Raw genomic sequence first — 23742 nt, 5'->3', positions numbered from 1 at the left:
TTAGTCTTTGTACCTTTCCTAATAAAATGTAAGCTTTACTTCTTGGCTCTTAGAAAATACTGAGCTACTATTTTTCAAAGGATTTTCTGTTGCAACCTCGAGTGTCATTACTGACCAGTATAGGTGAAATCAGAGCCCAGCACTTAACATGTGAATTTAGATTTAACCCACAGGTGTTGCTTTATGTTTATTTACACTGAGAGCTCTTTGCCATTGTTCAGGTTCTTACAAAGATTTTCTACCATTTTCAATCTACCCTTATCCTTGCTTCCCTGAAAAATTTAATCTGCTTTATCTTTCTGCCAGCCACTTAAGCTGATGTTGGATACTGCTAACGCTGCAAAATCCCCTTAGTGACTTAATTTTTTTTCTAGAAGTGCAGGTTCTCCTCCTACCCAATTTCTTGTTATTTCACTGATTATTTCTCCACCCTGGGACCTGTTGCCTTATCCAAAATGAGCCACATGATGATCCTGTGGGGCTACCCCTCACTCTCCCCCATCTTTCCCTGTCTGCAGTGAGGCTGTGTGGCTGTCCAGGGAGATTTTGGATTTCCCACCAGCAAAAAAGCCAGCCCAGATACTTTGATTATCTTCATCTTAATCCTCTCCCAATCAAGCCCCTGCAAATAAAGCCAACCTTCCTTTTACTGCTACTGATCTTTGGAAAGAGACACACCATCCTGGAAAAGCTTGTAGCCTTCAATTAGGAGAGGCCTCTTATTAAACTGAATGCATTTGTGCCATCTGTGAACACTTTCCAATTAAAGAACAGCCCCTGAAGTATATTTGCTAGGAACAAATTGAACTTTAAAATCTTTGAACACAAAATTGAATCATCCCTTCAAATGATTGTTGATCAACTATGGAGTGATGAAGCAATATTTTAAGGTACCTTTCCTCTGTTTTTTCAGATTGATGTCCTAAGTATTTTGAATTTTTTTCTCTTTTCTCCAAATCCCTTTTTCCCCTGAAATTGAGTTTGCTAAAATGAGGGTTCAGTCTCTGTTTCATTAATCCCCTCACTGAGTAGATGCCTATTATCTGGTCTAAAGATTGACTTCCATGATCTTGCTGCTTCGTCTGGAAAATTGTTTAGGCCATAAATCTCTGTGCAGATTAGTGAGTCTCGTTCCCTCAAGAGGAATTACATAATGCCCTTTTTAACTCTTTGGCCTCAAGAAGTTTTTTGATTTTATTATTGATAATAAAGTTTGATATGATGTATTCCACAGAATAATGGCTTATTTTTTTAGCTAATTTGGCACTAAAGGTAGCCAGGCCAGCTGATTATGTGATTTTCAGTTGACACTGCCAAAATCCAGGAGGTGGTAGAGAAGATACAATCTTCCCTTCCTCTGTGAGGCAGTTTGATTTGGGTGAGAAGACTCCCAGTTTTACTTTTTATTAATATTATTCATGGTATTCAATCTTAGAATATGTGTTGAAATTGTGCCAGGCTTTCATAGGCAGAAATTTGTGTCATTGACACAGGAAAAATGGAAGTTATTCTAAATAATTAGAGATGATTTTGCTTTATGTTTGAAGGTCATACTTTTCATGCTGTAGTGACTAGAGGACAGAGATAAACATTTGTAAAATACTGATGAAGGTGCAGTAATCTTTAATCCAAAATGTGTATTTACAAAAGAATTAAAATGAATGACAATCCTGGCATATTTGTTACTCACCTGCATATAGATCCTGCTTTGAACATTGCAATAATGCATAGGTCTGTGCCTTGGGTTTTTTCTTTTGTTTTATTTGCCAGATTTATTCTACATTTGTGCTTGAGTTTCTGGCAGCTCATTTTCATTCTGTTCCTTGCCATTAAAAATTTCCATGTTCTTTGGTGAAGCACACCTGTGTTTTTAGGCTTCCTGTATCATCTTCCATTCAGAGACACTCCTGTCTGTACATGAGTGGGAAGATTTTGGTTGTAGAGGTTGCAGTGCCATGAGGAAACATTGCAAAGGATAAGCAAAGCCAACTGTTTTATTCCTCAGTGCTTTACCTAAGAAACTGAGATTATATAGGGGTTTTTTAGTTGTTTTGCCTAGATCTTTCATGACCAGGTGTTCTGTTCTGTGCTTATACACGCTATTCTATTCTATTCTATAACTGTTTATGTTCACAGATGGGAGTAAGAGAACAAAATAAACAGGATATTGACACCATCACTGTTGGTAGAAACTAAGAAAGAAAAATAAACTGCTGAAATGTGTACATTATTGCAGCTTTGCTTAAGGTCCTGAACATGTCTGTGTACCCATGCACTGAGGTAAGTCTACACCCTGGAGAAATAATGGAAATAGGAAGGAGAAACTTTAGCAAGGGTCAAAGGGTTATGTGAAGAAAAATATGAAAATTATAAGATGCATGTTGCCCTGTTCTTTTAAAAGTTTTAAAGTTCTTTTAAAAGTTTTCTATGCCTTCTGGAGTTTACATATTTCTACTGGAGTTTCTCACGCACTGTTAATGTAAATAATGATTGTTTTGCATTTTTCTTTGTGGGAGGAGAGAATTGATGGACTGTTGGTTTGACCAGTATGCTTGGAGAGGTGGCAATTTCATCCTCCAATCCACTGTCACTTTTGGAATTCTATACATTGCAAGGTCAGAAATAAAGTTTGCTCCTTTTACTTCCTTTTACTCTTTCGATCTTAGTGTGCTTGCATGAGTTATTTCGTGTTGTAGTAAGACAGATGCATAATATATATCCATACTGTCTTATTAGCTTATTGCCTCATTTGAGCACTTCTCAATCTGGATCATATTTATCTTCACATAAGCCTTTTGGTAGAGGGAAGTTCCATTGTCTTCATAGACTAAGAGGCAGAATTAAATTACCAGCTACAATTATAGGATGCAGCCTCTACTATAAGCTGGCATGAGCAGGGAGTTGCTCTGGACTGAGATGTCCATGTCAGGACATTCTGGGTGTTGTCTCACCTGGACCAGTGCCCTGCACTTCCTTTTCCTAGTGGAACTGGCCCACTATCATTGGTGATGAACTGATTTTGTATCTTGGACACAGAGCTCTAGGAGCAGAAACACACTGTTTCACAGATAGAAATTCAATCTCTTTGGCAGAAAACACAGCCACTTTCACAGTGTCTGCCTGAATCTGGCTGTGCTGTGTCATGCAATCCATGCTGGGGCTGACAGCTTAGCACTTGGCTCTGCTTTTGTGTAATGAAGGTGACCACAGTTCTGAGATAATAACAAGAAATTGCTTTTTATTTGCCCTATCACATCACCCTGGTATTTGCCTCGATTTCCAGGGCTGGTATCAGGAGAGCAGACATTAATTTTGAACAATTGCTTTTGCAGATATGATGGATCCATTTGGTGATGGAATTAATGGGAAGATGATTACTTTTACTGAGATAATAGGATCTGTCTTTTCCTCATTGCAAACTGTTTCACTGTTGCTTTCCCAGTGTTGTCTCATTATATTGACTGGAGCCATTAAAATATTGCTCCCAAGTATTTTTCTGTCCATTTAATAATTACTGAAGGATAAAATGTTAAAATTCAGTTATTTGTTTTTTTTTTTTTTTTTTTTTCTAAGAAGTTTACATCCTTCAGGTTTTGTGATTTATGCATTTTCCATTTCCTATGCACATTTAAAAAAAAAAACATTAGAAAGATTGGCAGTTGCCTGGACTCCCTTAAACATTAGTTAATAACTTATTTTCAGCTTCTTTCTACCCTTTGGTGTTATTTTTTCTTCCTGTTAAGATACACAGAAGATTTTTTTTTTCCTGTGGACTAGTATTTAAAAATAGCTATTTATTTAATATGTAAGTTATTTATAAACTCTATTCCTTAAATGTGGAGTGATTAGTGATTTCATGATGAGGAAATGATGATAAATACATACTAAGCTGTAGCATTCAGCAATGAATTCTATATTTGCAAAGTTCCAAGGAACAGTGTGCTCACCATAAAAAAAGAAAAAAATAGGGTGGGGCTCTTCCAAAATAAAATCATTGATTTTGTCCTTTCTTGGCTTGATAGTGACTGACAAACCTGATGCCTTTAGTACTGTATGATTTAGCTCATGTTAGAGGTGCCCAAATAAATTTAGTTTTGCTTAGTTATGCTTGTCTAGCCATGTTTCAGAATGTTCAGCTTCCAATAAAAAGAATAATTACTTCATATATATCTATATGAGAACTTCTGTAGTTATCATACATGTTTTTTTCTGTTGTGGCCTTGATGGTGATAAGTTTGAAATGAATCTTAGACTTGCAGCTGATTCAGGTCCTCAAGTGTTTTACTGTTAAGGCAGGAAAGGTAGAAAAATTCTCCTTTGGAGAAATTTGAATTTTATTCAGCCTGTATGTTTCCAGTCCAAGACAGAAAAAAATACAATATAGACTGCTGTTAAAGCCCTGCTTTAGACTGCTAAGAATAATGATAAACTGAAAGAAATACCCAATACATTTTTCTTCCTGTGCTCACTGAAAAGCAAAGCAGGCCTTCCAGATTTTCTTCCATTTGACTTTAATGCTGAGCTTTCTGACTGGAATGGGAAAACCAAATTCAACTTCAGAAAACAGAGACGCAGCCAAGATATGTTTATATCTTGAATAATTCTTAATGAATTTATTGAAAAACTTCTACTCTTGAAACTTATTGGAAGAAGTCTGTAATATGGAATATAGATTTGACAGGGGAAAAAAAAGGCATCATTGAAGCGACAAATCTGTTTGTCATCTGCTTGGGAATCCTTCATAATTTAAATAATATAATCAGAGAGTGCAGTGATAGAGACATGGAACAGTGCAGGGCCAAGGATCAAGTCCTGTGGGACATCAGCTGCAAGTGAAAAAGGACTCGATTAAGGATGGCTGTATGAAATAACAAGTGAATGGTCTAACAAAACCAGTGTTTGCCAGCACTACATATTGCCTTTAGTGATATATCCAGAGTACAATGAATGAGCAGGAGTGATTCTGAGCATTCTAAATAGAAGACTGACAGCATTTCATTAGATCAAAGTGATGAGCATGTGCACAGTTATCATTTCAGGTGATTAACCAGAGGACAGCAGTTAGGGGGTGTCTCCAGTAAACATTTATAAATCCACTCTGGCAAGGAGAAAAGCAACTTCTAACTTTTGGAGATTTTGCAATACAGGAAGCCAGCTGGGAAGAAGCTAATTAAGCAGATCCTTGCCAGATATCATAAGGAAAAAAAGGGCATTTCAAGACACCTGGAACTGCTGCAGGTGAAGCCTGGAAAAGTGGGGAAAGGAATCTTACCAAAGGAGTAGTCCTATAGGTTTTCATTTTGGTGAGCTCATAGAAAATGAGCTAGATGGCTTATCTCTTGAGCTGTGATATTAAATTGATGATTTCAAATTTATTTTAAAATTCTTTGATTAATTTGAAGATTAGTAAGATCTGGGAGATGTGGTTCTAGGAATCCCAAGGTGAACATCCATCATCCCATTGTTCTGTATCTTTTGGTTACCATGCAGCAGAAGCCGCCTAGTCCTGTTTTCCCTACTTTATTTACTTTGCATTAATGTTTATTAAAATTACCCTAATTTTCCATCATGGGGTGATTTTTAAGCTTTTTAAAGATTTTTAATGGTCTGATTGCTCATCATCTGATATCACTTCATGAACAGCACAACTTTCCAAATTACTTTTTTCAAATATACAAGGGTCATATTCTTCATCTGGTCTTTTCAATCAAATTATTTGCCTAATTTTATTTGCAATCTGTGTAGTCATATGAGCCTGAGGTGGAAGCAACCAATTAGATCACACTGTCCTTCTTCTTGCCAACATGGAATATAATCCCCCAGACAGGGACACGTGCTTGATTTTAGCCAAAATCTTAGAAGAAAATCCTGATCTTCACCCACTGAAATTTAACCTCTCATCTGTTATTAATCTATTTTCAGCAAATGATTACCAGAACATCTGCTCTTGCCCAGTAAATTTTTCCTTCCTTCTCTTAAAGTTGACTTCCCCAGTGGACTGATGGAAGAGAGATTCTGAAGCTCATTCTGCTCTTTAAAATAGTATTGGTCCACTGAAGAAATGTTAGCTGAAGGTGAGGGAGTGATTTTTATCATTCATGTTGCACCTATAGGGGAAAAAAGGCCAAAATGACTGAACTAATAGTAGGATTTCCATCTGACTTTTTATTTTTGATTTTTGATCATTAATCTTGGCCTTAATGAAGCTTTTGAATAACAGGATCATGGATGCTGTGGGAATCCAGAGCTTCCCTCTGGCTGCCCTGGCAGGTCTGGGACCCTGGCAGGGGTCAGGAACCCCCCTGGACAGAGCCCCCAGAGACACTGTCTGTGATCTCTGGCCATGGAAAAGAGTTTTCAATCTTACAGGATGAATTACCAGCTCTGAGTGTTTGATATAAGTAATAATTAAGTGAGGCACGGGTGCAAAAGTAAAATTTTAGGATTCTAGATGAGGGGTCCAAAGGGGATAAGATGGAGGAAATTGGGTGTGTCTTGTCCTTTTTCTCCTTCTTCATGCCCTCCATGTCTCACTGTGGTGTTGGCATTTTTCTGTTGGTTCAGGCTGGGGACACACTGTCCAACGTAGGTGACAGATATTGGCACGTTATTGTAAATCCAGCCCAGGGAGTTTCTGGTATTTAATGTTTGTAACATCCCACTGAGGGCAGAGCCCCACACGCTGCCCTGCAGGACAGAGCTGGGCAGGGCAGCAGAACATGTTGGAGATAAACAGAATAAACAACCTTGAAACAGCACAGACCAATTATGGTTTCTGCTTTGGCAGCGAGGCTGAAAGACAGAGACTCTCTACAGTCTCAGAATCATCAATACCTCAGATTCCAACAAGACCTCCTAAGATCTTTGCATTCAACCTTTGACCAGTCACCACTTTGTCATCCAGCCCAGAGCACTGCCACATCCAGTCATTCCTTGGACACCTCCCTGGGCAGCCCCTTCCAAAGCCTGAACACCCTTTCAGTGAAGAAATTCCTCCTGAAGGTCTTCTTGTATCCACTTCCATGTCTTTCCCTAAAGGATATTATCTGACAGTCTGTGTTCAGGAGGATGATGGCAGAGAAGAGTTTTCAGGAGGGCTTTGAAATCGGAGAAGGCAGGAGATGTTTGGATTTTTGTCAAGGAAGTCCCCTCAAAAGGAGGTGCAGTATGGGAGATAGTGTGGCAGCTGGTCATTGCTGTGATTTTTCTGATACTCAGTTTCTAATCTCCCTGCTAACTTTTCTTCCCAAATTTCCACAGCAAGCATTTATCCCTGTGATTTACTGGTACAGTTTCTTTGTGTGCCTTGAGGAAAACACTGTCTTCATTTAATTTTCATGTTTTTGTTTAATTTTCATGTTTTTTGCTGCTTTCTGCTCTCAGGATTTCTGTCTGTAGCTCAGATGTGCTACCAGGACATTTTTTGCATGGCTTGCAAAATCTGGCTGTGCCGAAGCCCTTTTGGGCATTTTATGCTTCTGACCAGCATAACCAATCATTTACATAAACATGAGGCTCATATCTTTGTTCAGAAGTTACATTTTTATGGTTTCTTTAGGTTTGCTATTCCAACTGCAAATATTTAGGGCAACAAATGTTGGGCCTGATTCCCTGTAAGGAACCACTAATCTGATGAAGTGTCTGGAAAATAGTTGGGCAAAACTGAAAATGAGAACTAAAGCAAAGCCCAAGCAGAGCAAGAGAAATTCTTTTTATCTTGTTGGTTCAGATGGACACAAAAGCCCACTAAAGAAATCAGATCCCTTCTAAAATATCAATGTACAAAAAAAGCAGATCTTGGGTGTTTCTCATTTACATAATTCCAAAATCTGGACCTGTAGCTTTCTGTCATTCTGGTGCACACACAGCTGCACTGCAGGCAGTAGGTTAATGGATTTTAGAGCATAAAATATTCAGCTTTAAGGAAAATATCACTTCGTTGTAGCAGAAGTTGGTTATTCCCTGTGATTGTTGCCTACTGATGAATGATTTAGTTGGAGCTGACAACTTGAGATATTAGCAGTACATTGTGTTCAAGAATATTTAAATACATTGTTTCCCCTTTTTTTATGTTTCAGAACAAGAGCCAAGGACTGAGTTTTGTCCGTATACACGCACCTTGGCAAGTCCTCAGTCGAGAAGCAGAACTCCTTAAAATAAAAATGCCCACTAAAAAGGTAAATATCTCTCATTTTTTATCAATATGTTTTATGATTGGAGGAGCAGGGATCAGAATCATCATTAAATATATAGAAGCCCATGGAGTTACTTTGTTTCAAAAATAGAGAAAATGAACTGTCAGACTTATTCTTCACATTTCCAAATCTTTTGAGATTGTTTACTGTTCAGAGCTAAGATTTATGTATTTAAGATGGGATTTCCAAAGGGGTTTTTAGAGGCCACAGAGGCAGCTGGCTGATGGGCTGCATTCAGGAGGGTGATGACAGAGGTGAGTGTTAAGGAGGGCTTTTAAAGCTAAGAGGGCAGGAGCTGTCTGGATTTTTGTCAAGGAAATTCTCTCAAAGGTGAGGGGTAATGTTAAAGATAGTATGAAACTGGTCACTGTCTTAAGACTCTGAGAGGCTCTCCCCAGAGAATCTGTTTTGATGGTATCAATGACTTAGTGAATTCAGACCTGCCTGTTTGTCACTAAAACTTCAGCTCACTCTCTTCTGTCTTTTTTCAGCAGAGTTGCTGGCAAACCTTGTAAATTCCGAGTAGAAAATCCCCCAATCTGTGTTTCTGAAATTATTTAGTCCATTGGTTAACAACTCCACTGGAGCCAGGGAACTGCCTTGTGCTTTTAGTTAGTGATACTCATCAACTGCACTAAAGAACATTTTATTTCTTTGCATTGTCATTAGAAATAAAGGAAAAATTGATTTTGTTTTCCCAGACTACGTTGTTTGATCTTTGAGTTTTTCATCTTGTTTTCACCCACCAAAATCTTCATTCTGGTTCACATTTCATGCTTTCATTATCACCTTTCATTATCAGAAGACTGGCCAAATCAATCTTGCATACTCTCAATGTGTTTACATCCCAGGGGGAAAAAGGATATTTCTAATCAATATTTGAAAAGGAGGAGGTTTTAGACAGCTACAGTACCCCTAGAAACTTTCTACATATTCAACTCCTCTCTTTGATCTCTTCCAAAATTAATTCCTTTTATGCATTTTTAGTGCCTGCTTATTTCTCCCTCCTTCTGCTCTCGTGGGAATTTTCTCCTCCAAGTTTTTTGCAGATGCACCAAAGTAAATTTTACACTATTTTAATTGATGAGTATTGCCATCATTTTGGCCTGGGTTAAGGTCTGTGCAGGAGCTGATAATCTCTGATGGCACCCTCCTCATTCACAACAGTTCTGCATTCCCACTCTCTCCTCTGATAGGGAGAAAAAAAATCCTCTGTTATCTCTAGATGTAGAAATGGCAGCATTACCAGAAACAAGCTTGACAGGGAAGCTCTATTAATATCCTAGGGTTTAGGGCTTTTTTTGAAATTAGAAACAGTTGAAAGAAGAATTTCCTTTGAAAGAAAAAAAAAAATCCACTTGGAAAAAACTGAAATCTTGCATTTTGGGAATTTGGCAATATAAAATAAAAAAATCATCCAGTAACCACTAAAAGGAAAGTTCTGTTTTTGTTCAATGATACAAAATAATGTTCTTAAGGCACCTTAGGTATTTTCTGTGATGCTTTTTTTATTTATTCAAGGATCATATGAAACCATTAAATAGAAGTAATTTTCAGGGGAAAGTATTAATCTACCTCTAAACATGAATTGGTTACAAATACTTCTTTCCTCAAACATTCAGTTTTAAATACTCTTTCAGAATATAAGACATGCTGGGGAAAGATATCCTCTGGGCCCTTTTAACTATGTACAAACTTCTGGATATGATAACAGAGCTGTTTTGGTGGGTGAGACTGGGCCAGGCTCAAACATGGGAAAAATATGGGAATATTTTCCCATGTGGAAATATGGGAAACAAATAGGAACAACTGGGAGGGCTGCTCTGTGGCCAGAGCTGTGATGTCTCTGGCTTTAGTGAGTTTTGGGGATTGAATCCTGTGACTGTGGTGCTAGGATAGGGAAGGAAAAGCTGTTCAGGAGGCAGAGATGGAGAGGTGGAGGAGTATGGAAGGGCAGAATTCCTGTATGGAATAGCTGCAGTTAAGGGACTATAAGGCTGACATCTTCTGGGTGAGGATTAGAAGGATGGAAAACAAGGCAGATGTCATTGAGTGTTCTGTAGAACTGATGAATCATTCTATAGGCAAGCAGGAGAAATTTCTTGTGCTTGTGGGAAATGACCACTTCCCAAACATTAATTGGGAATGCTGCACTGTTGTGACAAGCAAGTCTGAGAAATTCCTGAAGGGTGTTGAAGATAATACTTTGCCACAAGGATTCAGTGAGCCAGTTAGGAAAGATGCCCTCCCAGACTGGATACTTGTGAAGAGAGAAGGACACGTGGGATATTTGATAGTAGGAGGCTGTCTTAGCTACAGCAATTATAAAATGGTTTAATTTAAAATATCCAGTCTAATGAGAACAAAAAGGGTCAGCAGAATTGTTGCTCTAGGTTCCAAGAGAGTAAACTCAAAACCACTCAGGGAGCTGCTCAGCACTGCTCCCTAGGAATCTGCTTTGGAGTGCTCCATGGGTGCTTGGTTGAAGAGGGAATTCCTCATGGAGATTGAGACAGAAAAACAATTTTCCATCTCTAGCAGCAAGACCAGGCCTCACAGGAAGTTTGCAAAGCTGTGGTTCACATATTCAGGGAGAAAACACAAAAGGCCAAAACTCATCTAGAGTTCAAACTGGCCAGTGTTGTGCCACACAATTAAAAGACTTTTTACAGTATGTTAATAACAAGAGAAGGTGTGAGGAAAATATTGGACTAATCCTTGTTGGAAATGGTCACCTGACAAACAGGGATGATGGAAAAATGATTTCTTCAATGCTTGTTTTTTTTTTTTTTTGCCTCAGCCTTTAATATTAATTATCTTGGACTGCCTGGTCCTGAGGCAGAGGACTGCAGCTGTGGGAACAGTTTGTGGCTTTCCACTTGTGGCCACTGAATTTTTAAGGGAGTATCAGTATCCACTGGATGTCCAGAAGCCCATGGGGCCCTGTGAATTGATGCCAGAGTACTTCAAGTTCAATCAAGTCCCAAAGGACCTTTTATATCCTTCTATTATAAGGTTCCCTGCCTAGTGGATGAGAGGAAGGCAGTAGATATAACTGTTTTTTTCCTGGATTTTAGTAAAGTTTTTAATATTACTATATTTCAATAGTATCCTTCTGGACAGGTGGTTTAACTGTGAGATGAGCAGGTACCTGGAGCTCTGGGTGAAGAACTGGTTTTCTTTTTTTTTCAGAATATAATATTCTGAAGAAATATTTTATATTCTCCACTGAGGTTTTGTTGTTTTTTTTTTCTAGAATTAGCTTGTGAGAGACAAGAACTTTTTGGAACTTCAACACATACGGATTCAGGTGCTTATTCGGTTATATGGGAATATGTCTTTAGAGAAGACAATTACTTTAATTACAGGTTTAAACATATGTATACAGCAAATTATTTTTTCCCCTTTATTTTAGTGTAATTTTGAAAGGGACATACTAATGTACAGTTTTATTTCCTCAGATGTATGAAATCACAGAAGAAAAGGGAATACTCAAAACGTTAAATGAAATATGGTGCAAATTGACTGAACCTCTGCAACCACAGGTGCCACAGCAAGAAGATACCAAGATGAAAACCTTGTCCTATCCATTTTCCAGAGAGAAAATATATTTGTGAGTATTTTAAAATGTGATGGACAGCAAAGAAAGCTGGAATGTATAATTTTAGAGTTGTAATTTCTTTTTCCCACTTTTCAGTCAAAATTCAGAAGTTCATCAAGCATGTCTGGAAATTCTGAGGGAACATCCAAAATTACCAGTTTTTCAGTGGATTAATAGAAATACAAGCTGCAGAGACTTTCTGCTGATGTTCCTCTTACTTCTGTAGGATAAGGCACTGGAAGGCAGTGCATCAAATACATTTCTGTATATTTAGCTTGAAATGTAGAAATCCCCCCACCAAATTCCTGATTATTTGGTTAAGGATATTACTGCCTGTTTAGAAAAAAAGCAAGAGCTAGTAGAAATATAGCAGTATTTTCCATCTTGATAGATTTATTGTAACAATTAAAACTCAGCTAATAATATGCAGATAAGGAATTCTTGACACCTGCTCTTTCACTCAGAATAATATTTCTGGGCCCAGTTTGACATGAAACACTCTTTTTTCCTCTTGGGTGTCTCCTTGTATTTATGTCCAATAAATAAAATTCAGTAATAAATACAGTGACCCACCATTTCATTTATTGCCCTCTGACAATTTTAATGAATTCTGAATATGAGTCAAATTGATGGAGGAGAATAAACTGGGAAGCTAATTTCATTTATGATGATTTGGAGGTTTAAGGGAAGGCATAATTCTGGTGGAATGGTTATTTGAAATCAAGTGAAATGCTGACTGTTTAGTGGCCAGGAAAAGAGTAATGAACATCTGCATCAGGCAGGTTGAAACCTACTAACACAACCTCAGTGTGTTACTGTGTTGAGGGGATGTTATAAGAAAAATTTGAAAACGTCCTCTTCTGTAAACAATAGAGAGGTTCTCCTTGCCCAAAAGGCATTTTATATTAGCTAATAATTTTGCATTTTTATGCCCACCATCAGTGAAATCCTGGTAGAGCTCTGAATGACTGGGTCTTACACAGCACATTCTGTTATGCTGTACTATATAATCAATATTCCTTTAAACATCTGCTTTTCTCATTAGCTGTGGTTTCTGAGTGACTTCTAAATTAGAATTTTATATGTTGTCTTACGTGTTGCTTCCGTGTCTTAAAACAGAGCTGACTTTCTTTTTCCTCAATATTTTAGGTATAACATCAAAGACAGAGACACCTTTTTTGACAATGCAACCCGCAGCCGAATAGTAAGTTAATAAAAATAACATATCCTTGTCTTTTTCTGCCGAGTGGGATTTGCTAGTGGGGTTTAAAATGGGATTTACAGGGAGTGCTTTAATTTCAACTTTGCTAATACCATTAATTTATGCATTTGTGTGTTCTTGCAGAACACTAATTCCTGACATATATGTGTGTAAGGAATTCCTTTCTGGAGCTGCACGGTGGTTCAGGAGTGGGAAATGCTCTGCAGGGAAGCCATTGATTCCTCTTCAGTGTCCAAAGCTCTTTTCAGCTCTGCTCCTAATCTTTAACTAGATTTCCTGCCATATAGTTCTTACACTTCAAATACTTCCATAAGGACAAAACACAGCAGGCTTTAGCCCACAAATGTTAGGGCAGATAATCCATTAATAAAATCTGCTAAATGATTGAAGTATTTGTGCAAATGAATGCTGCAGAAGCCATCTATTTTAGAACTTTATTTTATTGCTAATTCCATGATGAAATTCATGCTAAAAAAAGGATCTGTGTGTTATCCCACTGTTCTTATTTGCAGGTGAGGGAAATTTTGAAGCGCACCTCTACAAAGGCCAGAAACAGCATGGGTAAGGTGGAGGAAAGAGAATTAGAGATATTTTTTTGAAAGGAATTTTTTAGGTATCTCACAGAATATTGATTTTTCTGGCAGGACACATAATATGCTGGCACATCTTCCCAAAAGAAAAAAAAAAAAAAAATTAGAGGTTGAACGAAATGTTTTTTTTCTGAGGCATAAAATCATAATTTCTAGTCCATAGTTTGGATGGTAATGGGAGCTGGCTTTTCATTTCTACAGGTGCAGCATCTGGCACATAACTCACATTTCATGAATTGTTATAAAATTGGATTTGATTCCTGTATGATCTGCTTTGGAAAATTCAGATGTCAACTGATGTTGTATTATTTCTTGGGGGACCATATTTTTCTTGCCATTTCAATTGAATAATTCACCTTCCCAGATTATTTTTATTGCTTCAGCTTTAAAAATTACCTCCCTGAACTGCCTAGTGAAATATATGATTTAAATATGACTGTTTTGAAGGTACTTTTGGGATAATGCTGAAATACTTGGAGCTGGAGGTTCAGAATTTATTTAATTTTCTTGAGGTTCAGCATGTATACAGGTGTACCTATTCTCTTTACTCTTTTCTATATACTCTTTTTTCTACTCCTTTTCTCTCACCATGTGAGATCATGGCACATATGGAAAAGAAGTGATGGTGTTCCCTGACATATTTTCTGGAAATCTTTCTGGAAGTTCAACCACCTATGGACAGATCACAGTGTCCAAGGGTAACATTCCTGTCAAATAATGTGCTGCAGCAAGATTCTGCAGAATCCTGGTATGATATTGGGCAGGGAAGCTCCAATAACATGTGTTTTTGGTACAGGAAAATAGATTAATTTTGGTTTCCTTGAACAGGAGATAGAATTTTTTTTTTCTTTGAAATTACATGAATAGCATAACAAAATGAAGGCCACACCAAATGCTTTTTCTTTTTCAACCAAAACCACTTGCCTTTTTCCAGTATAAACTTTCAAATTTATGACTGCCACACTGTTTCCTTAAAAAAAAGAAAAAAGAAAATATGGTTTTAAAAATGTCAGGCATTCTCAATTTCTAAAACATTGTTTGGCAGTTTCTGCTTTTTAAAAACTGTTTTCTTGGTGCTGTTCTATGTTTTGATCTGCTCAAAAGTCTCCAGTGGGGCAATAGAGGGGAATGCTGCCTTATTTTTCTGGAGGGCTGGGAACCCTCCTGGAGACCCTGGAATTTGCTGCAGAGAAAACTGGAGAGAAGCTCAAGGACAGAGTAGGAAGGTACAGAGCACTTTGCCAATGGAGATATTTTGCTTCTTACTTAAAGTTTTCTTTATTTTAATAGCTTATTCTGGTTTATAGTGGAATAAAAGCCATCATTAGAGATCAAAGGACTAGTAATAGCTTCTCAGGAATTTTTTAACTCTAGCATGAAAATACAGCCTGATGCACTTCAAGCTCAGGTCAGCTCAAGAACTCATTTGACATGGAATAACTATTTTAACATTTCCATCCTTTCCATTTTTCTGGTCTGTAGCCAAAACAGGATTGTGCATCATGTTTGACCTAAATTCATTTATTCCTTTGATCATCTGAGACCCTCCCCCAAGAGACCTCTGTTTCATATGTCACTAAAGCCTTCCCATCTCACTGGTCTTAAGCTTAAAACCACTCATCAAGAGAGGTTTAAAAGATTTAAAATTTTTTTTTCTTTTGTTATTAGAGCTCATTGCTTATTTTGCACAAGAGGCTGGACAGTGATGATGGAAGTGCTTATAGCAGTCTTTGGTTTTATAGACCTGTTTTATCAAAGTAACAACACTTCAAACACATTTGCTTATGGATTTTTTTACATCTGTGTAACCTGGTTCTGCTCCTGTGATATTATACAAGGAATTCTTATTTTCTTCTACCATAACTCTGACCCACTGTAAACTTCCAAACACTGGATGTTTTCAGGAGCAGGCTTGACAGTATCCAAGCATAATTTCCTGATTCTATGAATGCATGTAGTTGTACATGTCCTTCTATCAAGGGAGACATTTATTGGTCCTGCCTGTCCAGCATCTCTGACTAGGAGGTTTCTCCCAAATATTTCAGGACAATGTGTAATTTGACTATGGAATATTTTTCATCAGTAAAGACATGATAGCTGGTTATTTTTTTTTCTGGGCATTGAAAGCAGAGAGGCCTGGAGTAAATTTATATATCTATATTTATATAACTAATAATTAGAAATTACTCATCTTTGGTTGCCTTTTTATGGAACAATTGTTTTCACCTCTAGAGAATGAAGATGGAATTGCTGTAAGAGTTGCAGCTCTTGAGAGCCAGTAGGATTCTTGTGTCAACCTACAGGTGCTGCAGTCACTGCTGGGAATTCCCTTGCAAAACTGAACTCCCAGGAAATGCCCAGGGCATTTAAGCAACCTGGGATAGTGGAAGGTGTGCCTGGGGGGGAGGGACTGGCTGATCTTTAAGGTCCTGCCAACCCAATCCATTCTATGATTTCATGACCACAAACTTCTGTAGGAGTTTTTGTGGGGGATGTTTCTAATTGTTGGCCAGTGGGATCTGTAGTTCTGACCACTGTAAATGTTCAAGAAGGACTTCTGGATGATTTACTCCACAGTCACGTGGCTCTTTACTATCAGGGTTAGAAAATGGTCAGAAGAGTCTTTGCACTGTGCTGTTCACTGAAGAAAAAACACTTTGTGGAAGTGAGGTTCTCTGAAAAAAGAAGTTTTCCACAGCCAGGAACTCCTGTGTGGCTCTATTCCCATTCTGAATAATACCAGCTACACAGCTCTGTCCCCTCTGGAATGTCATGAAAGGAAATTTGTAATAATGTATTCTGTTCAATTGTGCCTGTTGACCACCTGAATTTTTCTTGTTCTTTTAGGCATTGGCACGTTAATAGCAAACAATGTTTATGATGCAGCCTACCCACTTCACGATGTACGTATGCACTATGAAAAAAATCCAGTTTTCTGCTGGTGTCACTCAGGAGACATCCATGCACAGATATTCTCATTTGCTGGCTGTGATACTGAAAATCTCTTCTAAGTGTGATTCTAATATGAAAACTCTTCTATAACTACATTTCAAGTTGCGAACTAAAAGTAAAATTAACAATGTAGGAACAGGTAACCAAACTCTTCTTTAGTTTTTTCTGCTTTTACATCAGTTATTAAATTATTTTCTTTCTCCAGGGTGAATATGAAGGCCAAAATGATGACATGAATGAAAGAAAGGTAAAATACATTGCAAAATTTATTTAATATTATATTTAATGTAATAAATGATGTTATAAATCTCTCTGTAAAGCCTTAGCCATTGTACAAACAAGTAGATGTTTTAACAAATGCATATGCTTTTTGAATTACAAATTTTCCTCTATTTCTGCATTTAAAAATGTTTTTCCAAGATTTTTATAATGTCTTCTTACGAAGCATGTCAGTTAATTAAATTTGAAATTTACACCTTGAAATGCTTCCAGATTCCCTCTGCATGCATATACAAATTTTCAATGTGTCAGGAAGCTAAAATTATTAAAGAACTCATATAATAATTTTATTTTCCTAACCAAATGCTCCTAGAGAGCTGTGGTTACTAAAATAAAATATTGTTGTACTTTTCATTTGATTGTGCATTCAACTAAATTGAATGCAATTTCTAAAAATCTGCTTCTTGTTATTTTGTAAATAAAGTTTCTAGCTATCAATACACATTCAAAAATAGATCAACCCTCAAGAGAAACAGTGTGAATTCAAATAGTGTTTAATATATGTGCTTACTTTTAGAAATGGAAAAAACCCATTTAATTTCTATTAAATAATCTATTTAGTTTTATAGATTACTAATAAGTAATCTATTAAGATCCTTTGCATATTGTTCTCTAATGTTCATTTTATTTTCCTTCATATGCAAACAGTGGGATAGGAAATGCAGAGGGAAAATAGGGAGAGAAAGGGGAAGAGGGCAGAATGAAGAAAATGGGAATGTTTGGAAACCTCCAATATATACTATACTATAAAGACTGAGTTCATACAAATGGAAGCCATACAAATAAATCTGATTTCTTCAATGTTGAATTAGTAAAATTTGAAAACATAATCTTTGCTGTTTTTGGTAAATAATGTTGCCATTCAGCCACTAGATGTCTTCATGTGCCATATACAATTTAATTTAGTGTATGAACCTTGGTAAGCAAAATAAAGTTAGAAAACAAACTATAAAATAAGCTATTTTATTTGTGCCTGTTACTTTGAACTTTTTGTTCATGAAGGCATTGTCTCCTCTGGACTTGTAGAATTTTCTCTGAGAGGCAGCTCCACAGATTACTGACTTGGACAACAAATATTTTAGAGAAAAAAACTAAATGAAAGTTAGTGAAAGGAGGAAAATTGGGTACTGTGGAATGGGGGAGAAGAGGGCCTAGAGGACCAGTGTCTGGAAAAATATTCCCCCTACTAGTTGTATCTTGTGCTGCCCTCTTTTTATTCTGCTTATTAGGCTCAGTTATGAAGTGTTAAGTATTAAAAACATAAAAGCTTCTTTCCAGAAATACTTCATTGATTATTCACATATGTCCCTGCTGCCTAGGCCTCGAATCTTCTGTAGTATTCCTATGCATAACATCATCTGTTTTCTATCTGAATCTAATAGTCTCAGTGTTTAATTTCCTGAAGAAGCCTGATCAGGTTTAAAAGAAAGGAGGGCATTTTTAAGCTTTTTTTTCCTGCCCCCTTTTATTTTGCCCACTTTAACATATCTGTATCTTTGAATTCAGTTTTTTTCTTGTAAAACCCTAAATATGAACTCAGTTCTTATGGGGTACTTAAGCCAATAGGGCAGCACAAGTAATTAAGGTTTATGTACCAGTTTATAACATAAAAAGTTAATCCTTATGAACCTTCTTCAGGATTTCCTTGGAGAAAAATGCACAGTGACACAACACTTTTTTTCCATCCTACAAAAATTAGAAAGCTGCAATGAAAACCTAAGACTGATAGGGTTTTGGTTTTTCCTAAGACTAATGGAATTTCCCAGTTCCAGTGTGGTTTCTTCTCTTTAAAAAAAAAAAATAAAAAATATACTCACTATGAGTATAAACACTAATCTTTAAGTTTCTGGCCCACTGGCAACTTGTAACCCTTCATTGCTGTCTCTATGTTTGACATTAAAAAAATCCATGAGGGTTTTGTAACCCACCTGGGAAATCCACTGTTGTCATCTACTAGAACAGCATCCCTGTTATTAGAAGCAGATTAGAAAATTCCTATAAATGTACAGAAAGTACCTGTTCCTAAATGGAATGCTATTTTAGATAGAATTTCTCTTTGCTCTTCAAATTCCATTCTGTAGCTGCCTTCAAAGCAGCCTTTGGGGAGTTTTAGGAACGTAATAGTTTTAACTTTCTTCTTCTGTAAGAGTGAATGCATTTATTAGTATGATTATTTATGGCAATAGATAAAATTTTGTAGGCAATGCTTGGGGATAGTAGCAAGGGGTGATTTTGAATAGGCAAGAACAAATATTCATATGAAAATATCCTTATGGCAGCCAGGACAATCCTCTTCAGTGAGGTTGTCTCACATAAATCATGAGAATGAAAGAGGGAATAAACAAGACCATCCCAAATTCTTTGCCTCTTGTAGTTGAGCGTGTCATGGTCAACCTACCCCAGGTCCTGCAAGGTTTTCTTTTATCCCTGCTCCTGTTCCAGCTGCAAGAATTTTCTGTAGAAGCTGGTCCTTCCTTTGAGCTCTCTGTAAGCTGTGGGGGAATCTGCTTTTCCATGGGCACTGGTGGGTTTAGCAGCCCCAGGAGTGCAGCAAATATTTTTAACTCTTAGATGTTTGTGAAAAGAGAAGGGGATAACTTGTTTCAAGTTAATTTTCAGGGTTTTTTTTGCTTTTATTGTTTTTTTTTTCATTCTTTAGTTGCTGTATGAAGAATGGGCAAGATATGGAGCATTTTACAAGTTTCAGCCTATTGATCTCATAAGGTAATGTGGACTTGTATAAAACACCAAGGGGCCTTTCTCTGAGGTGATACAGATTATTTCATTTCCACTTACTTCAGCAAATGAAATCTTGGATTGATCAGAACATTGAAAATAATGTCCTCACTGCTTTTTTTGTGGCTCTGATAATAATTTACTATAACAAAAATCCATTCAACCATTGTTACCTATGCTTTTGGATAGTGCTTATTCCTGGAAGAATGTCATACTTGTTTTTGGGGCCTTTTAGGTATTGATTTGTTCAAAGGAGAGGAATTCCCATTTACATAGGTGAATCTTTATTGGAGGGTATGGTTCACAAAATCTGGTGAATAATCAGAAGCTGGTGTTCACATCATGAATCAGTGTGAAAGTATTTGACAGTTTTGAGATGGATGTGAGTTTTTTACTCCTGGTTTTACAAGTTTTATTCATCTGAACACATCCATATGTGTTCCCAGTAGGGTTTTTTTTTTGTATATTTATAAATTTTTTCTTTACAAACATGGAAGAAGTTGGCTTTAAAATAAGACAAAACAAAGCAGTCATAATTTTTTAGGATTTCCTACAATAACTAAAAGAAAGCCAAAACAAAACAATTTTTGTTGTATCGTATTTTGTTTCTACTATAAGTACCCAGTAAACAAAAAAAAAATTGAGTAAACAGCTGACTAGAAATATTCTTTTACAAGATGTCTACCTCAGAAGAAATGAACTAAGATATTAAGAAATAGAAAAAAAAAATCAACAAATATCCATTTTAAAATCATCTGTATGTACAAGAAAGATGACAACTGTTACCATTTGTCTTGAATAACCAAACCCCAACCATTTTTTATTATATGATCTACCCCTATGTAATTTCCTGCAAAAGCTGCTGTTGGTAATATGGATAACCAATAAGCTTTGTAAAATATTTTGTTATATTTTGAGCTAAAGCTGAAGTACTGCATGTAATTTCTCAAAGAGTAAAGCACTAACTTTTAATGTGAAAGGAATTGCTCCTTATTGGGAGCAAGATGTTACAAACTGGCAAGTGGAAGTGAGACCATCAAACCTTACTAAGGTTCTGCAAGGCTTTGAAATTTCCATTTTTTTTTTGGTTTCAAAGGTTTTGTGCAAAATTTATGTAGCTTTTGTATGGCAGTTACTGTGGGACAAGCTCCTGTATGGAACAGGTAAGCTCAGAATGAGATTACAGCACCTGCTGTGTTAGTAAATATTACCAGTGTTAAATGAAACTGTGACTGGCTAGAGGAATTCTCAAGTTCTAGCAGACCTGACAGCTCAGCTGAGTTAAAAATAGAGGTACATATGCTTGCACTCCATCTTCATTTGTATTTTGCTGTCTCCATTATAATGTTTCACTGTGCTGATATGATTTCATAGAAATCCTGTGGTTTAAACTTCTGTGAGAAACAAAAAGGAGAGCAGACATGTGCAATTGATTGTCTGTTCTCAGAGATGACTTTTCTTGCTTTTATCTTCCATATTTTGCTTGACTGCAAGTTTGACTGTTACCACTAAAGTAAATGTGGTTTTTATTTCCTGGGTAATGTTAGAGCTTTAGTGTAGATGTACCTGGAGAATGGCCACCCCTCTCTTCCTGCTGGTGAAGTGGATTTCACTTTTGTGCCATGGGGGTATCTGAGCTCAGCCTTGATGTGGATACTTATTCCCTTGGCAGACATCAGTCACACTTTGTGCTTTTTGGTAATTTACTGTGACCCTCCTTTCTTAGACTGCTTAGATTATACTCCACTTTTTTTTTTTTTTCTGTTTTTTTTTTTTTCCTGGTGTAATTTAAGTTTAAATTCAGGCTTTGATGGACAGCTGAAGCAGCATTTATCTTCCTTTTTACTCAAAGCCTTTCCTGCCTGCTGTTTTCAAATGCATTAACTCTGTTGAAGTGTGCTGCTAATTTTCAAATCCAGCTTGCAACATATATTTAACTATTACTGTTTCACTCTTATTCAGTAGGACTGCAAGCTTAAAGCCATTCTTTAACTCAAGTGTCTATGCTGGAAGATGAGATGTGGCACTGTAGAATTATTATAGGTTATTCCTGGTGCTTTGGGACCTTCCTTCTGACCACACAGTTGTGCCAGTTCCCAGCTGATTGTACACCAAAGACAGGAACCATGTATTTATTATGCTCACTCTTGGTACAGCCTGGGGATTCTCTTCTAACATCTCTAAGCCTCAGGGAATTTAACTTCTCAGTCAGTCTTGGAATATTTTAAAGTTCTTAATAACAAAAGGAAATGAAGGACCATTATAATATTCACCATCAATTCCATTCACTCCTGTCTCTTAATCTGTAAAAATATCCTTCTCTGGCTTTGTGGGCTGTTTTGGGCTATAAGAAAGAGCAAATTTTTTTTGTCAAGGAAATGCAGCTGTGAGTAAGGGAAGCTTCACCAAATAAGAACACAGCGTGTGTTACATATTTCTGTTCTACAGCAGAACAATTTCAGTTAAAGACTTTAAGGAAATATATAGTGCAGATTGTGCAAGTAATACAGTGTGAATTGAAGTTTGATTTGTAAGATGTTACAACACCTCATCTCTCAGTGTGCATCCAGTTATAAAAACGCATTGTTTGAAACACAGTCTGCCTAATGCAGTGCTTTATTTTCAAAAGTGTATGAATGTCCAAGAATTAATTTCAATTTTTTTTTGTTTGTTTCTTTTGTACTCACATGAAGAAGATTATAAACAGTTATTTGAGAAAGAAATAATGAATTATTTGCTAGCAGATATCTTAGGCTACAAGTACTGAAAATGAAGAATGAAAAGCCCTGTACCTTAGTCATCTCAGGAAGGCCTGAGGGATATATTAAAAAGTAGAAAATGAAAACTGCAGTTTTAGAATTTTCAGAGCTCTGGAGGTCTGTCTGCTGTAACACACCTTTTCTGACATCCTAATTTAAGTGTTGATTTTCACTAGAGAAGAGTTTCTCTTGTGTGACAGTAATTCCTCTCAATCCTTGCACTGTAATATAAAAAAATTGCTATAAAAACATCTGTATCTTAGTGATTTTCTTCTATTTTTGATGATTTTCTTTTCTCAGATGAATCTGAGTTCAAACTCAGTTTTTAGCAAGTTCTGAAGTGATGCTACTGTTGATCCAGAGACAGGGAAGATGCTCCTCCCTAAGAGTTCTATGACTTTGCATAAAGAAAGCAGGTTTCATATTTTTACATGCTATTGAATATTAATCAAAGTTTTAACAACATGATTTTAGAATTAATAGGTTGTCCTTAGACCTCCTCTCTGTAGAAAGCAGAGCTGGCTTGAAAGCCAGGTCAAATTGCTCATGCATTTTGAAATCTGGGATGGAGATCACACAGCTCCACCTCTTCCAATACTGCACCACTTTCAGGAATATTTTCCCCCTCTTTGGACCAAGTATTCCTTGATCTTATTTACAGTCATCGCTTTTGTCTTTTAGCAGTGCACCTCTGAGACTTTTATCAAGTCAAGAAAATACACAGGAAGTGCAAGAAGTGCAGTAGAAATTTATGATACATTTTATTTCTTCTTGTAATGCAACATTTATCACTTTGGAGTTCTAAATGACAGATGAAGGGAGTAATCTAAGGTTATGATGTCAAAAAGATGTGGTCTCCCTTCTAAGACAAAACCTTAATGCATGGAAAACTGGCACATTTTCCTCTTAATGGGCATCTTGAAGCACCTACAGCTGGAAGGCCAGGTAGGAACTGAAATTCCAGGAGTAGACCATCCTTTTAGAGAGGATGTCACCTTTTAATCTCTTGATCTATTAATATAAGATTACCTTACCCCAGGAAAATGAAGCAGAGTTGGCTCATTTCTAATTGAGTTGGAGCTTATTTTAATATCACTGCTTCTACAGGCCCCAAATAATTTTCTAAAGGTTTTTCATATGTTAATTTCTATTTTCCATTTCTAGAACTTCACCAAATTTCTTAGTAGCTAACCAGCTGCATTATCTATAGCTAGATTACTTTCAAAGCTCCAAATGCCTCTTGCTGTAAAGCCTGAGAGTGGGAAGACATGTAAAATTGAGACTATGTATACAAGAACTCTTTTTGCAGGAGCAGGTAGGAAAGCGTGTGAACTAAAATATTATTTATAGTGTATAGCACATAAATCAAAACTCTGGAGTTTCTGTTAGTCAAACTGTCTAGCTAATA

General features: G+C 36.8%; 1 protein-coding gene across 2 annotated transcripts in view; it reads left to right on the top strand.

The window, feature by feature from the left end:
- Window positions 1–23742, top strand: part of ANO2 (anoctamin 2) — a 132760-nt gene that overhangs the window by 20316 nt on the left and 88702 nt on the right. For both annotated transcript variants that reach the window (XM_031503685.3, XM_085568527.1), the window contains exons 4-10: window positions 8079–8177; window positions 11657–11808; window positions 12946–13000; window positions 13531–13579; window positions 16456–16511; window positions 16766–16807; window positions 19499–19563. In XM_031503685.3, coding sequence (XP_031359545.2) covers window positions 8079–8177; window positions 11657–11808; window positions 12946–13000; window positions 13531–13579; window positions 16456–16511; window positions 16766–16807; window positions 19499–19563 — 518 coding nt within the window. The remainder of the gene's footprint in view (window positions 1–8078; window positions 8178–11656; window positions 11809–12945; window positions 13001–13530; window positions 13580–16455; window positions 16512–16765; window positions 16808–19498; window positions 19564–23742) is intronic.

The sequence above is a fragment of the Lonchura striata genome, chromosome 1A (genome assembly GCF_050655825.1).
Source record: "Lonchura striata isolate lonStrDom1 chromosome 1A, ASM5065582v1, whole genome shotgun sequence".
In the NCBI taxonomy this organism is placed as follows: Eukaryota; Metazoa; Chordata; class Aves; order Passeriformes; family Estrildidae; genus Lonchura; species Lonchura striata.
The sequence above is the reverse complement of the archived record's forward strand: the minus strand, read 5'-3'. Positions and strand labels throughout refer to the sequence as shown.